The following is a 14,950-nucleotide window of genomic DNA, read 5'->3' on the forward strand; positions in this document are numbered from 1 at the left end:
AAAAAGCTTCAACCTGATAAGCACGAACCCAAATCGGAGAAATGTGTCTTCATAGGATATCCAAAGGAAACTATTGGATACACCTTCTATCACAGATCCGAAGGCAAGAGTTTTGTTGCTAAATTCAGAAACTTTCTGGAGAAGGAGTTTCTCTCGAAAGAAGTGAGTGGGAGGAAAGTAGAACTTGACGAGGTAACAGTACCTGCTCCCTTATTGGAAAGTAGTACATCACAGAAACCTGTTTCTGTGACACCTACACCAATTAGTGAGGAAGCTAATGATAATGATCATGAAACTTCAGAACAAGATACTACTGAACCTCGTAGATCAACCAGAGTAAGATCCGCGCCAGAGTGGTACGGTAATCCTATTCTGGAAGTCATGCTACTAGATCATGATGAACCTACGAACTATGAAGAAGCGATGGTGAGCCCAGATTCCGCAAAATGGCTTGAAGCCATGAAATCTGAGATGGGATCCATGTATGAGAACAAAGTATGGACTTTGGTTGACTTGCCCAATGATCGGCAAGCAATTGAGAATAAATGTATCTTCAAGAAGAAGACTGACGCTGACGGTAATGTTACTGTCTACAAAGCTCGACTTGTCGCAAAAGGTTTTCGGCAAGTTCAAGGGATTGACTACGATGAGACCTTCTCACCCGTAGCGATGCTTAAGTCTATCCGAATCATGTTAGCAATTGCCGCATTTTATGATTATGAAATTTGGCAAATGGATGTCAAAACTGCATTCCTGAATGGATTTCTGCAAGAAGAGTTGTATATGATGCAGCCGGAAGGTTTTGTCGATCCAAAGGGAGCTAACAAAGTGTGCAAGGTCCAGCGATCCATTTATGGACTGGTGCAAGCCTCTCGGAGTTGTAATAAACGCTTTGATAGTGTGATCAAAGCATTTGGTTTTGTACAGACTTTTGGAGAAGCCTGTATTTACAAGAAAGTGAGTGGGAGCTCTGTAGCATTTCTGATATTATATGTAGATGGCATATTGCTAATCGGAAATGATATAGAATTTCTGGATAGCATAAAAGGATACTTGAATAAGAGTTTTTCAATGAAAGACCTCGGTGAAGCTGCTTACATATTGGGCATTAAGATCTATAGAGATAGATCAAGACGCTTAATTGGACTTTCACAAAGCACATACCTTGACAAAGTTTTGAAGAAGTTCAAAATGGATCAAGCAAAGAAAGGATTCTTGCCTGTGTTACAAGGTGTGAAATTGAGTAAGACTCAATCCCCGACCAATGCAGAAGATAGAGAGAAAATGAAAGATGTTCCCTATGCTTCAGCCATAGGCTCTATCATGTATGCAATGCTGTGTACCAGACCTGATGTGTGTCTTGCTATAAGTCTAGCAGGGAGGTACCAAAGTAATCCAGGAGTGGATCACTGGACAGCGGTCAAGAACATCCTGAAATACCTGAAAAGGACTAAGGATATGTTTCTCATATATGGAGGTGACAAAGAGCTCATCGTAAATGGTTACGTTGATGCAAGCTTTGACACTGATCCGTACGATTCTAAATCGCAAACCGGATACGTGTTTACATTAAACGATGGAGCTGTCAGTTGGTGCAGTTCTAAACAAAGCATTGTGGCAGGATCTACATGTGAAGCGGAGTACATAGCTGCTTCGGAAGCAGCAAACGAAGGAGTCTGGATGAAGGAATTCATATCCGATCTAGGTGTCATACCTAGTGCATCGGGTCCAATGAAAATCTTTTGTGACAATACTGGTGCAATTGCCTTGGCAAAGGAATCCAGATTTCACAAAAGAACCAAGCACATCAAGAGACGCTTCAATTCCATCCGGGATCTAATCCAGGTGGGAGACATAGAGATTTGCAAGATACATACGGATCTGAATATAGTAGACCCGTTGACTAAGCCTCTTCCACGAGCAAAACATGATCAGCACCAAAGCTCCATGGGTGTTAGAATCATTACTGTGTAATCTAGATTATTGACTCTAGTGCAAGTGGGAGACTGAAGGAAATATGCCCTAGAGGCAATAATAATGTTATTATTTTATTTCCTTATATCATAATAAATGTTTATTATTCATGCTAGAATTGTATTATCCGGAAACATAATACTTGTGTGAATACATAGACAAACCAAACGTCACTAGTATGCCTCTACTTGACTAGCTCGTTGATCAAAGATGGTTATGTTTCCTAGCCATAGACATGTGTTGTCATTTGATTAATGGGATCACATCATTAGGAGAATGATGTGATTGACATGACCCATTCCATTAGCTTAGCACCCGATCGTTTAGTATGTTGCTATTGCTTTCTTCATGACTTATACATGTTCCTATGACTATGAGATTATGCAACTCCCGTTTACCGGAGGAACACTTTGTGTGCTACCAAACGTCACAACGTAACTGGGTGATTATAAAGGAGCTCTACAGGTGTCTCCAAAGGTAAATGTTGGGTTGGCGTATTTCGAGATTAGGATTTGTCACTCCGATTGTCGGAGAGGTATCTCTGGGCCCTCTCGGTAATGCACATCACATAAGCCTTGCAAGCATTGCAACTAATGAGTTAGTTGCAAGATGATGTATTACGAAACGAGTAAAGAGACTTGTCGGTAATGAGATTGAATTAGGTATTGAGATACCGACGATCGAATCTCGGGCAAGTAACATACCGATGACAAAGGGAACAAAGTATGTTGTTATGCGGTCTGACCGATAAAGATCTTCGTAGAATATGTAGGAGCCAATATGAGCATCCAGGTTCTGCTATTGGTTATTGACCGGAGACGTGTCTCGGTCATGTCTACATTGTTCTCTAACCCGTAGGGTCGGCACGCTTAAGGTTTCGATGACAGTTATATTATGAGTTTATGCTTTTTGATGTACCGAAGTTTGTTCGGAGTCCCGGATGTGATCACGGACATGACGAGGAGTCTCGAAATGGTCGAGACATAAAGATTGATATATTGGAAGCCTATATTTGGATATCGGAAGTGTTCCTGGTGAAATCGGGATTTTACCGGAGTACCGAAGGGTTACCGGAACCCTCCCGGGAGGTATATGGGCCTTAGTGGGCTTTAGTGGAAGAGAGGAGAGGTGGCCAGGGCTGGGCCGCGCGCCCCTCCCCCCTAGTCCGAATAGGACAAGGAGAGGGGGGCGGCGCCCCCCCTTCCTTGTCTCTCTCCTCTTTCCCCCTTCCCGAATCCTATTCCAACTAGGAAAGGGGGGGAATCCTACTCCCGGTGGGAGTAGGACTCCTCCTGGCGCGCCCTCCTCCTGGCCGGCCGCACCCCCCCTTGATCCTTTATATATGGGGGCAGGGGGCACCCCTAGACACACAATTTGATCCACGTGATCATATTTTTAGCCGTGTGCGGTGCCCCCTTCCACCATAATCCTCGATAATATTGTAGCGGTGCTTAGGCGAAGCCCTGCGACAGTAGTACATCAAGATCGTCACCACGCCGTCGTGCTGATGGAACTCTTCCCCGACACTTTGCTGGATCGGAGTCCGGGGATCATCATCGAGCCGAACGTGTGCTAGAACTCGGAGGTGCCGTAGTTTCGGTGCTTGATCAGTCGGGCCGTGAAGACGTACGACTACATCAACCGCGTTGTGCTAACGCTTCCGCTGTCGGTCTACAAGGGTACGTAGATCATGCTCTCCCCTCGTTGCTATGCATCACCATGATCTTGCGTGTGCGTAGGAAATTTTTTGAAATTACTACGTTCCCCAACATTTTTGCCATCACTCCCGACTGGACAATACCGTACATCGCGTACATCCTAAGGAAAGAACTCCCAGAGGACGAAGAAGAGGCTCGACAGATCGTCCGTCGATCCAAGGCCTTTACAGTCATAAAGGGACAGTTGTATAGAGAAAGCGCGACTGGAGTCAGTCAGAAGTGTATAACACTAGAAGAAGGTCAGATGATCCTTGATGATATCCACTCGGGGACCTGTGGTCATCATGCGTCCTCTCGGACCATTGTGGCTAAAGCATACCGAGAGGGATTCTACTGGCCAAGAGCGAATGAAATGGCGAAAGAGATAGTCGACAAATGTGAAGGATGTCAGTTTTTCTCCAATATGTCGCACAAGCCCGCGTCAGCCCTGAAAACCATTCCACTCGTCTGGCCTTTGGCCGTTTGGGGACTGGACATGGTTGGACCACTGAGAATGGGCAGGAGCGGCTTCACTCATGTGCTAGTAGCAGTCGACAAGTTCACCAAATGGATTGAAGCTAAGGCTATCAAGAATCTTGATGCTTGCAATGCTATCAGTTTCATCAGAGAGTTGATATTCAGATATGGAGTTCCGCACAACATCATCACTGACAATGGGTCAAACTTCAATTCCGACAAATTCAGAGCCTTTTGCGCCTCTCAGGGCACATGAGTCGACTACGCTTCGGCCGTTCACCCCCAGTCGAATGGACAAGCAGAAAGAGCAAACGGCTTAATTCTCAAAGGACTGAAACCCCGACTGATGCGTGATCTCAAGCACGCAGCAGGTGCATGGGTCGACGAGCTTCCATCAGTTCTTTGGGGATTATAGACAACCCCGAGCCGATCGACCAGAAGAACCCCATTCTTTCTGGTCTATGGAGCCGAAGCAGTTTTGCCGAGTGACCTGCTTCACAATGCACCCCGAGTCGAGCTCTACTCTGAAGATGAAGCAGAACAAGCCCGGCAGGACGTAGTCGACCTCCTGAAAGAAGAAAGAGAAATGGCCATGATCCGATCGACCATCTATCAGCAAGACTTGCGTCGATTCCATGCCAGAAATGTGAAGAGTCGAGCCTTCCAAGAAGGAGACTTGGTCCTCCAAGTGGATCAACAGAAACCACACAAAATCGCTCCTACTTGGGAAGGTCCCTTCATAGTCACCAGAGTCCTCCACAATGGAGCGTACCACCTTTATAATGTCGATCGCCAGATTGATGAGCCACAAGCCTGGAATGCGGAGCTGCTCCGCCCCTTTTATACTTGAATTCTCACTCGGATAAGATGTAATAAGAAAAACTTCTGTAGTTTATTTATCAAAGACAAGAGCGTTATAATTTTCCCAGTGATTGTTATTGTTTTTGTTTGTGTGAGAAATCCCCCAGCGGGTGGCTTAGCTGCGAATCCGTTTCGCCTAAGTTTGTAAAAATAATTTCCTACCGAGTGTTGAGCCAGCCTCCCACTCGGGGGCTTAGCTGCGAACCCGTTTCGCCTAAGTGTTTGAAAATCCTACCGAGTGCTGAGCCAGCCTCCCACTCGGGGGCTTAGCTGCGAACCCGTTTCACCTAAGTATTTGAAAATCCTACTGAGTGGTGAGCCAGCCTCCCACTCGGGGGCTTAGCTGCAGTCCAGTACTCGCCTAAGTATTTGAAAATCCTACCGAGTGGTGAGCCAGCCTCCCACTCGGGGGGCTTAGCTGCAGTCCAGTACTCGCCTAAGTATTCGAAAATCCTACCGACTGGTGAGCGACCCTCCCACTCGGGGGCTTAGCTGCAGTCCAGTACTCGCCTAAGTATTTGAAAATCCTACCGAGTGGTGAGCGACTCTCCCACTCGGGGGCTTAGCTGCAGTCCAGTACTCGCCTAAGTATTTGAAAATCCTACCAAGTGGTGAGCGACCCTCCCACTCGGGGGCTTAGCTGCAGTCGAGTACTTGCCTAAGTTTGAAAAATCCTACCGAGTGGAGAGCGACCCTCCCACTCAGGGGCTTAGCTGCAGTCCAGTACTCGCCTAAGTATTTGAAAATCCTACCGAGTGGTGAGCGACCCTCCCACTCGGGGGCTTAGCTGCAGTCCGGTACTAGCCTAAGTTTGAAAAATCCCACCGAGTGGAGAGCGGCCCTCCCACTCGGGGGCTTAGCTGCAGTCCAGTACTCGCCTAAGTATTTGAAAATCCTACCAAGTGGTGAGCCAGCCTCCCACTCGGGGGCTTAGCTGCGGTCCAGTACTCGCCTAAGTTTGAAAAATCCTACCAAGTGGAGAGCGACCCTCCCACTCGGAGGCTTAGCTGCAGTCCAGTACTCGCCTAAGTATTTGAAAATCCTACCGAGTGGTGAGCCAGCCTCCCACTCGGGGGCTTAGCTGCGGTCCAGTACTCGCCTAAGTTTGAAAAATCCTACCGAGTGGTGAGCCAGCCTCCCACTCGGGGGCTTAGCTGCGGTCCAGTACTCGCGTAAGTACGAAACACATCCCAATCCACAAAGACGATGAGGTGCAGGTCGACTGCCACCCTCTCCTTGGGAGCTTCGCTACAAATACAATGTGTGCTCCATCTCAATCCGCAAGGACGACGAGGTGCAGGTCGACTGCCACCTTCTCCTTGGGAACTTCGCCACAAATACAACGTGCGCTCCATCTCAATCCACAAGGATGACGAGGTGCAGGTCGACTGCCACCTTCTCCTTGGGAGCTTCGCCACAAATACAACGTGCGCTCCATCCCACTCCGCAAGGACGACGAGGTGCAGGTCGACTGCCACCTTCTCCTTGGGAGCTTCGCCACAAATACAATGTGCGCTCCATCGCTGACCCACAAGGATGACGAGGTGCAGGTCGACTGCTACCTTCTCCTTCGGAGCTGCGCCACAAATACAAAATTTGTCTCGAGTGAAGAGCGAGTTCCACTCGACGGAGGATTCATGAAGATATTCAACGATAAACCAAGTTCAGATAAATCCTAAAGGTTCCAGACCACGGATCGAAGTGCTCGGGCATTCAGCCCGAAAGAGTTTAACGGTTAAAAAAACCACTCGGCATTCCGAGGCAAATTTAAGGTGGGGCATAAAAGTTTGTTCACTCCGCAGGAGGAGGACTGGCAGGCTTGACGAACTCGTCCAGGTCGACGCCGTCGGCGATCCGAGTGGCTGCAGCAATAAAAGTCTCCATAAAAGATCGGAAGTCATGCCTCTGGGTGTTGGCGACCTTGATTGCTGCCAGCTTATCTTGTCGCACCTCCTTGCAGTGGACATGAACCAAAGACAGAGCCACATCAGCACCACACCGGGCAGAAGATTTCTTCCACTCCTGCACTCGATCAGGGATCTCGTTAAGTCGAGTCATCAGGGACTCAAGATCATTCTGGAGCGTGGCCTCTGGCCAAAGTGCCGTGTCGATCCGTGACGTGGCGACCTTCAGTTGAGCCAAGTAGTCCACAACACCGTCGATGCGGGATTCCAGTCGGAGCAGATTCATGGCAGTTACATCTTTCACGGGAGAATTGATTGGGTCCAAACTTGGCTCAATCCGCCCAGTCTCCTCCTCGAAGTTCTGGCAAACTCTACATTCACGATCCAAGGATAAGTCAATTTTCGTATGCTGAGTCGACAAAAAAAATCAGTCGGAACAAAATGTATACCTTCAAGCTTGATGAACAACTTCTTGGCAAGGCTCCTCAGATAGCTCTCCTGATCGTCCCTCCTGCAAGCGATGCCTTCCATCTTCTCGTACAGGTTGAGATTGCTCTTCTTCAAGCGTGTGCACTCCTTGTTGGCTTCGTTCAGAGCAGATTTCATCTTGGTGTTCTCTTCTTCCAATTGGCCGACCGAAGCCAGTTTCTGTTCAGCCAGAGCGGTTATGTCGTCAGCTTCCTTTTGAGCAGCAGCCAAATCCTGATCCTTCTTCGCCAGAGCTTCTCTTAGTTTTTCTACAAAGAAATGGTGCTTGATTCAGAAAGAGAAGAAGGGTACTCAAGCCTAAGACAAACCAGTCGACAAGCTCGTCTTACCATTGGCGTCGTCCTTGGCCTTTTGTAGCTCTGTCTTGGCCAATTCCAAGTCAAGGTTTAGTTGGATCTGCTGTTTCTCCAAGTCAGCAAAGCGAGCTCCAAGATCACAAGATTTCTGCAATCAGGGAGGAGAAGTTATTTTACAGCGAAAAACGACAAAGACAATAAATACTAAGACTACGGCCGACTGCCCGCAGTCCACCATAGTCTCGGGGACTACACCCAGTGGGTGCACTTTGCGTGCCCCCACCGGTTCTGATCCCACTCGACCGGCCCGTCGGAGTCGAGTGCAGGGAGTAAAAAAAAGAGAGAAAGAAGAACTCAGACCATAGAACTCAGACCATAGTCGACTGCCAGCAGTCGACCGCGGTCTCGGGGACTACACCCAGTGGGTGCACTTGGCGTGCCCCCACCGGTTCTGATCCCACTCGCCCAGACCGAGTAGAAGAGACAAACCACCGGTTCGGTTTACACTCGACGCGGCCAGACCAGATCGAGCGAAAGAATCAAAATACAAAGACTACAGTCGACTACCAGCAATCCACCGTAGTCTCGGGGACTACACCCAGTGGGTGCACTCAGCGTGCCCCCACTAGTTCAAAAATTCAATCGACGCACCCAGTGGGTGTACAGATGCAAAGATTTTCGGAAAGAGAGTCTTCAGATAGCATATCCTAACAGAACAAGCGGTGACCAACTAACCTGAACGTTGCTTTGGAGAGCCGAGCTGGCGTCGTAGGCGGCCTGACTGGCGTCCCGCACCGTCTTCATCTTCTCCATCATAATGCTCGCCTGGTGTATGGCTTCCTTGGCAGCATTCACTTCGTCCTCTGGGACATGATGGGTCACAAAAACTGAAGGTGGGTCGGCAGGGGCCTGAGCAGTCGACGAAGAAGGCAAGGCACTCGACAATGGTACGGCGAAGGTAACAGAACCCCGATTGGCATCACCAGCGTCCTGAACGACTGGTTCCGCCCTCGGTGTCGACTGTGGCACCTTGCTTGCAGGAGCTTGCCTATTTTTCCTCGTCAAAGGCCTCTCAGGTTCTTCATCATCATCATTGGGGAGGTCAATAATGTTAGGAGCTGTTCAAAGATCAATCGCCAAAATCACATCACCCAATGGTACACATTGCAGTTGAGTCGACCAAATAAAGACAAAATGTCAGAAATCATACCCAGATTGGAAGTGACCGCATCCTCCATTACCTCATCCTCGTCCCTGTAAGCTGAGGTCCCAGAAGTAGCAGCGCTGCCAGTTCCAAAGTTCGTCTGGTTAAATCAAGAAAAAACAAACAGCACGGGGCGTCGAGTGAATACAAAGGAGACACTCACGCAGAAGCGATGGGGATGTCAATCTTAATCTTCGGCAACGCCTTCCGAGGCTTCTGCTCTGCAACTTTGGGATGCTTTGACGCTTTTTCAGTTGGGGTTGGTGAAGAGGTCCGAGGACGCTTTGAAGACTGACCAGCCTGAGCAATCGCCTTTTCACGGGCGCTCGGTCGTTCTTGGTCAAGCTTGGATCGCCTCTCCCTGCGAGGAGGCGACTCGACTTCTTCTTCGTCACTTGGGTCGTCGCTTTCTTCGTTCCCTTCACCATCAGAATACCATTCGCCACTGTCGCCGCTGCTCGCCTCTCCTTCTAGGTCTTGCTCTTGCTCTCCGTTGGGCATTGAATACATTTCGATAAGGGCCTGAAAGAAAGCAGGAAGAATAAAGTCAGTCGACGCAGTATAGGCAGCTGCGCGAGTGAATTCAGATTACGATCAAAAGCTCAGAATCGGACCTTTTCTGGTTCATGGGATTGGTCGAATGGAGGAACTCTCCTGGCTCCCCTAGGGTTGTCCTTGTTTCCGGTGATGCCCGACAGCCACTTCTCCAGTGTGTCGTCATCGACCTCCTCCGGGTGAATCTGAGTGGTGTCGTCAAGACCCGAATACATCCACATCGGATGGTCTCAGGCTTGAAGAGGCTGGATGTGCCGCCGAAGGAAAACCTCCAAGAGATCCATACCGGTGACCCCGTCACGGATAAGCTGGACCACTCGTTCGACCAGCACCCTAACATGCGCCTTCTCCTCCGGGAGCACCTTCAAAGAGGAGGGTTTCCTCACTCGGTCCATGGTAAAAGGAGGGAGGCCAGCCGACTGCCCTGGCGTCGGCTGGTCTTTGCAGTAAAACCAGGTCGACTGCCATCCGCGAACCGAGTCGGGAAGAATCATGGCTGGAAAGGAACTTTTCCCTCTCATCTGAACACCTAGACCCCCGCACATCTGAATCACTTGTGTTCTCTCGTCACTCGGATTGGCCTTTTTCACCGTCTGAGAGCGACAGGTGAAAATGTGCTTGAAAAGACCCCAGTGAGGCCGACAACCCAAGAAATTCTCGCACAAAGACACGAAAGCAGCGAGATACACGATTGTGTTGGGAGTGAAGTGGTGGAGTTGTGCCCCAAAGAAATTCAGAAATCCCCGAAAGAAAGGGTGAGGATGCAAGGAAAATCCACGGTCGACGTGGGTGGCAAGGAGAACACGCTCACCCTCCCGAGGTTGCGGCTCGGATTCCTTCCCCGGAAGCCGCGCCGATCCATGGGGGATCAGCCCTCCGTCGGCTAGGTCGTCGAGGTCTTCTTGGCGGATCACTGAGCGGATCCAGTCGCCCTGGATCCAGCCCTTCGGCAGGCCGGCTCGCGAGGAAGATCCACCCCAACTGGTCTCCTTCCCCTTCGCCTTTGCCGTCGCCGTCTTCGCCCGCTCCAGAGCTGCCGTCTTCTCCTTCCCCATCGTCGCCGGCGAGACGCGTACGGAGCGGCGGTGCTGGGGCGAGAGCGAGCGCGACGAAGAAGCCTGAAGAGGAGAAGAGGAAATGAGAACGCACTGTTCAAGAAACCCCGGTCCGACGCCTTATATGAGGTCGCTTCCGAGTGGCTGACTGGTAGGCCCGGACGGTACTGTCAAATCCCATAACAATCGCGCGCGATACGTGGCGAAAATGGTGGCACGGAGATCGAGGCGGCTCCGCCCTATCCCATCCGATTACTGCGGCCTCCCCCGTCCCGCGCGCTTCCCAAAATTCGAATCCCGCGAAATCTGCGGGCAGCAGAACAACTTGTCAGACGGAAGATCTCCTCCACACCGTCACTCGGAGCTTTTCAAGTAAAGAAACTCACTCGACAAAAAACTAAGAATGGATCAAGGCGACTGAAAATGAAGTTGCTGTCATCACTCAGGTTCATTGATCCGAAACAAGATATGCTCATGGCATGAAAAATGAGTCGGAGAAGTTCTCAACTCCTTCCCCACTCAAACCTCGATCCATTCGGGGGCTAATGATGAAGCTATGTACCTAGGGTAGGGTCATGGACCTGTCCCAACTGCCCTACCCAAGGACATCTCTAGAAGAAATCACCTTTCAATCGACTTGGAGGTGTTCCACTCGACAGACTCGAAGACACTCGACCAAGAAGCAATCACTCGACCAAGATCCAACCACCCGACGGCCAGGAGACCTGAAGTCACTCCGCACGCTAACGGTCGGGCATTAAGTAGCTTTTATGGTCATCATAGCACTTTATTAGGGGCGTTACCAATAACGCCCGACCTTAATGTATTTAAAACCCTGCATAACTGGGGGCCGGAGGGGTCCGACGAACTCTATATAAGCCACCCACTCCTCAGTGTGGAGGGTTCGCACCCCTGTAATTCATACACGCATAATCCAGTCGACCGCCTCCGGGCTCCGAGACGTAGGGCTATTACTTCCTCCGAGAAGGGCCTGAACTCGTAAACCTTGCATTCTTACAACTTCTCAATAGCTAAGATCTTGCCTCTCCATACCTACCCCCGTACATTACTGTCAGACTTAGAACCACGACACGGATGACCTATCACCGCTACACCCTCCAGAGACAAACCACCACAACCCGAGGCTCTGAACCGCCGCGTATCAAGCAGCACCTCCAAGAAGGGATGCGACGCCGACGACGCTGCTACCCGGACATGTCCTAGGGTTTCCCCTGGCACGCGGAGGGAGGTGGGGGATGGATATCACCGACACCCTTCAGGAAGGAATGGTGGCACCCGCAGGTGTCACCGCATCGGAGCCGAAGAGCCGACAAGGATTTCTCCCGCACTCCAACCCCACCGCCCAACAGACCGGAGCCGACCAGCCAGACCGCCGCCCACCACCATGCGCCATCGCGGTTGCGCCACCACCCGCACCACCTCGCTGCGAACACCAAGACGAGGCCAAGAGGAACGGAAAGAAGCGCCCCGCGGAGGGAGAAGCAGCATCGTAGCCGAACGGGAGGGAACCACCTCCACCGCCGTCATGCGGGAGGTGAGAGCCTCCGGCACCGTCGCGGTAGCCGTCCGGACGCGGCAGCAGGGCATGCCAGGCCACCCCTGGCCCAGCCAAGCCCGAAATGGGCCCGCTAAGCCCCGCCAGCCACGCTGCAGCAAGCCGGTGATGGAGCTGCCGGCACCCGGCCAGCACCCGGCAGACCCACCCCGCCGCTGGCCCGCCCAGGCCCAGATCTAGGCCGAGCGGGCGCCGTCAATGGCGGTGCCGCTGCCCAGTAGCCCGCCCCCGCTCGCTCCAGGAACCCCCGCCGCCGCCCAAAGACATCGCCCGGAATCACCCCGTCCCGTGTGCCGGAGGACACCCGAGAGGGGGAGGGCTAGGGGGCTGCCGCCACCAGCGTCGCCTGGGCCAGGCCCGCGGCAGGCGCCGGCGATGGCGGCAGGATGGAAGGGGAAGGGGGAGGCACGCGGAAGGGGGGGTGGGCGCGGCCGGCCGCCCACGGGGGCAGTGCGGTCGCAGGAGAAAAGGAAGAGGTGTCGCGCTTCGCGCCGTCGTGATTTCAGATACACACATTCCAATGACAGTCAAGACCTAAGATGACAGACTGTCAAACAAAGGGACCACTACGTGCTATGTAGCAAAATGCAAGGATATGAGTAGTGAAAGTAAAATAGAGATAGCATAATTCTACGTCTGCATGCCGGAAAAGTAATTAGCCAGCAGGCTTTTAACCCTCTGCAGCTCATCATAGTTTCAACCTCAAGTAAACTAGGACAGTTCCGGCCCGTTGGTGGTCACCATGTTGCGTGCATGGCTGTCGCTGGTATGGCATCTAACACCACTACCGCAGAACTCTGACCAATGTCCACCACTCTTGTGAAACCACTATATATAATCATAATACACAAAATTTATCCAGGCTTAATTAAAGATATTCTAACCTGTTAACTTGTGGCACCTACCAGCACCAGCACAGAGCCGAACAACAACCAGTCTCAATTGGATCTCGTTTTCACAGGATGACATTATTCAAAAGAAAGAAAAATACGGTATGCCGTCATTGCACTCCAAGAATGAATATGGTATATATGCTAGATTATATACTTGCATGGTCAGTTGCTTTAGCTTCTGGGGCTAGTTAATCAAACAGGCTGCACCAGCAAGTCTAGTGTGATGATGACTACAGGGCCCTGAAAAACTCCACAGGGAAAGCTCTGACCCATCCCTTTAATCTCCACTTTTGGTTTTAATAAGCAGCACACTCCACTGAGATTCACATCCCCATCATGCTGCCCCAGAGAAATAGTTGTATACTAAATCTATTCTGTTCTTTCGGACAACTCACATCTGCAGGGTGTTGGTTCCTTTGTGTCCAAACCAAGGAAAGGCTCCCCTCCTCTCTCCCCCGCCATTACCTTCTGTCTGTCTCTGTCTCTCTCTTGAAGCTGAGGAAAGGTAGCTGCATGCTCTCCCTGCCTGCAGGCCGGCGCCATGGAGGCCAACAAGCCTAGCTACTATCTCTTCGTCTTCGTCTTCGCGGCGCTCCTCTTGTCCTCCATGGCTGGTTAGCTATAGCTCCACATGGTCGTTGCATTTATTTCCTTTTAGCTAGGTCATGTATGTGCTTTTCTCTTATGTGCCTTTGTTAGTTCTTGTGCATCCGAGAATGTTGGTTCTATCGCTTTGTTTCGGTTCTGATTTTTTGGAGTTTACTTGAGGCAGGAGCGCAGAGGAAGTTGCTGATGAGTGAAGATGATGCAGGATCGAGGATGGTATATAAATGACCCAGCTAGCTAGTGATGCATACATCTATTTTTTGGATTCTCATATTTGTGTTGTTATATTAGATTCCCTTTTAGCTAGCTAGCAAGCTAGCAAGAAGTTCTTAGTAAACAAGGAACTAATAGTTGTTAACACGTGAGAAATTTGAAGAGATATACTCCTATGGAGTCATATTTACTAATGTCTTCAAATATTGGACAAATTTTATTTCAAAAGAAGAAGAATAAGTTTAGTAAATCAATTCCTTAATTAACTTGTCTCCCATCTCCTCTTGGTCTGGATAGCACATAAATAGGACATGCAACACAAGTTGACTAGCTAGGCATAAGACTTATCGATGCAGTTTCTCCCGACTAGAACACGGTTTTTTCTATGCAGCAAACTCTGAATTATTTCGTATATATAAATATATGACGAACTGCAGACCATGTGGTGAACAAAACGATTCGAAACAAGTCATCCATTATCATTTGGATCAAATCAAAATCACAAATCATTCGAATCAAACTAGCACAAGCAGCAAGATGTACACTGCATGCGTCTTGTAATATGTCGGATCAAATTAGCACTAGCATATCACTTCGGACCCTGGCACCCTGCTGCTTGCATGGATACATGCATATGGTCATCCGTTTGTAGTTGTAAATGATTACATGTATTGCTCTTGTATTGTTTGTTAGCCAGTAGCTAGCTAGTTGTTTGTACCGCTCGTTAACTCTTGTGCATGCATGCGTGCATGGAATCATCCGTGCAGCAGCAGGAAGACGACGAGGTGTTGGTGGTGGTGCACGGCGGGAGAATCCTCAGGCAGGTGAAGACGAACGACTACGGGACCTATGACCCAACGCCGACCATGGCCAAGCCTCACTTCAAGGACATACCTAACTAACTGACCATCTACATATATATCTGAGATCGACGGCTGGATATATATATACTGCCGCTACGTGCTTCAAAGATCAAGATCTCAACACCGATGGCAGGGTTAATGCTTTCATATACATATATATGCGAGAATATGATGTGTGCTACATATTATTTGTCCCCAAATAAATCGTATCTCATGTATCAATGCACGACACGCGTGTGGAACTTATATATGTCTATATATGTATGTACACTAGTTTTGTGTGGATA

General features: G+C 49.9%; 1 protein-coding gene across 2 annotated transcripts; it reads left to right on the forward strand.

The window, feature by feature from the left end:
- The first annotated feature begins 13,366 nt into the window (after nucleotides 1-13,366).
- On the forward strand, nucleotides 13,367-14,950 carry LOC125548266. Of its 2 annotated transcripts, none has more exons than XM_048711917.1 (3): nucleotides 13,367-13,595; nucleotides 13,754-13,803; nucleotides 14,571-14,950. In XM_048711917.1, the coding sequence occupies exons 1-3, from the start codon at nucleotides 13,523-13,525 to the stop codon at nucleotides 14,700-14,702; spliced, it is 255 nt and encodes an 84-aa protein (XP_048567874.1). In that variant the 5' UTR covers nucleotides 13,367-13,522; the 3' UTR covers nucleotides 14,703-14,950. The 2 variants fall into 2 exon arrangements, with proteins under 2 accessions (XP_048567874.1, XP_048567873.1); XM_048711916.1 differs by having other exon boundaries at nucleotides 13,375-13,595; nucleotides 14,568-14,950.

Source organism: Triticum urartu, chromosome 3 (assembly GCF_003073215.2).
Source record: "Triticum urartu cultivar G1812 chromosome 3, Tu2.1, whole genome shotgun sequence".
Lineage (NCBI taxonomy): Eukaryota > Viridiplantae > Streptophyta > Magnoliopsida > Poales > Poaceae > Triticum > Triticum urartu.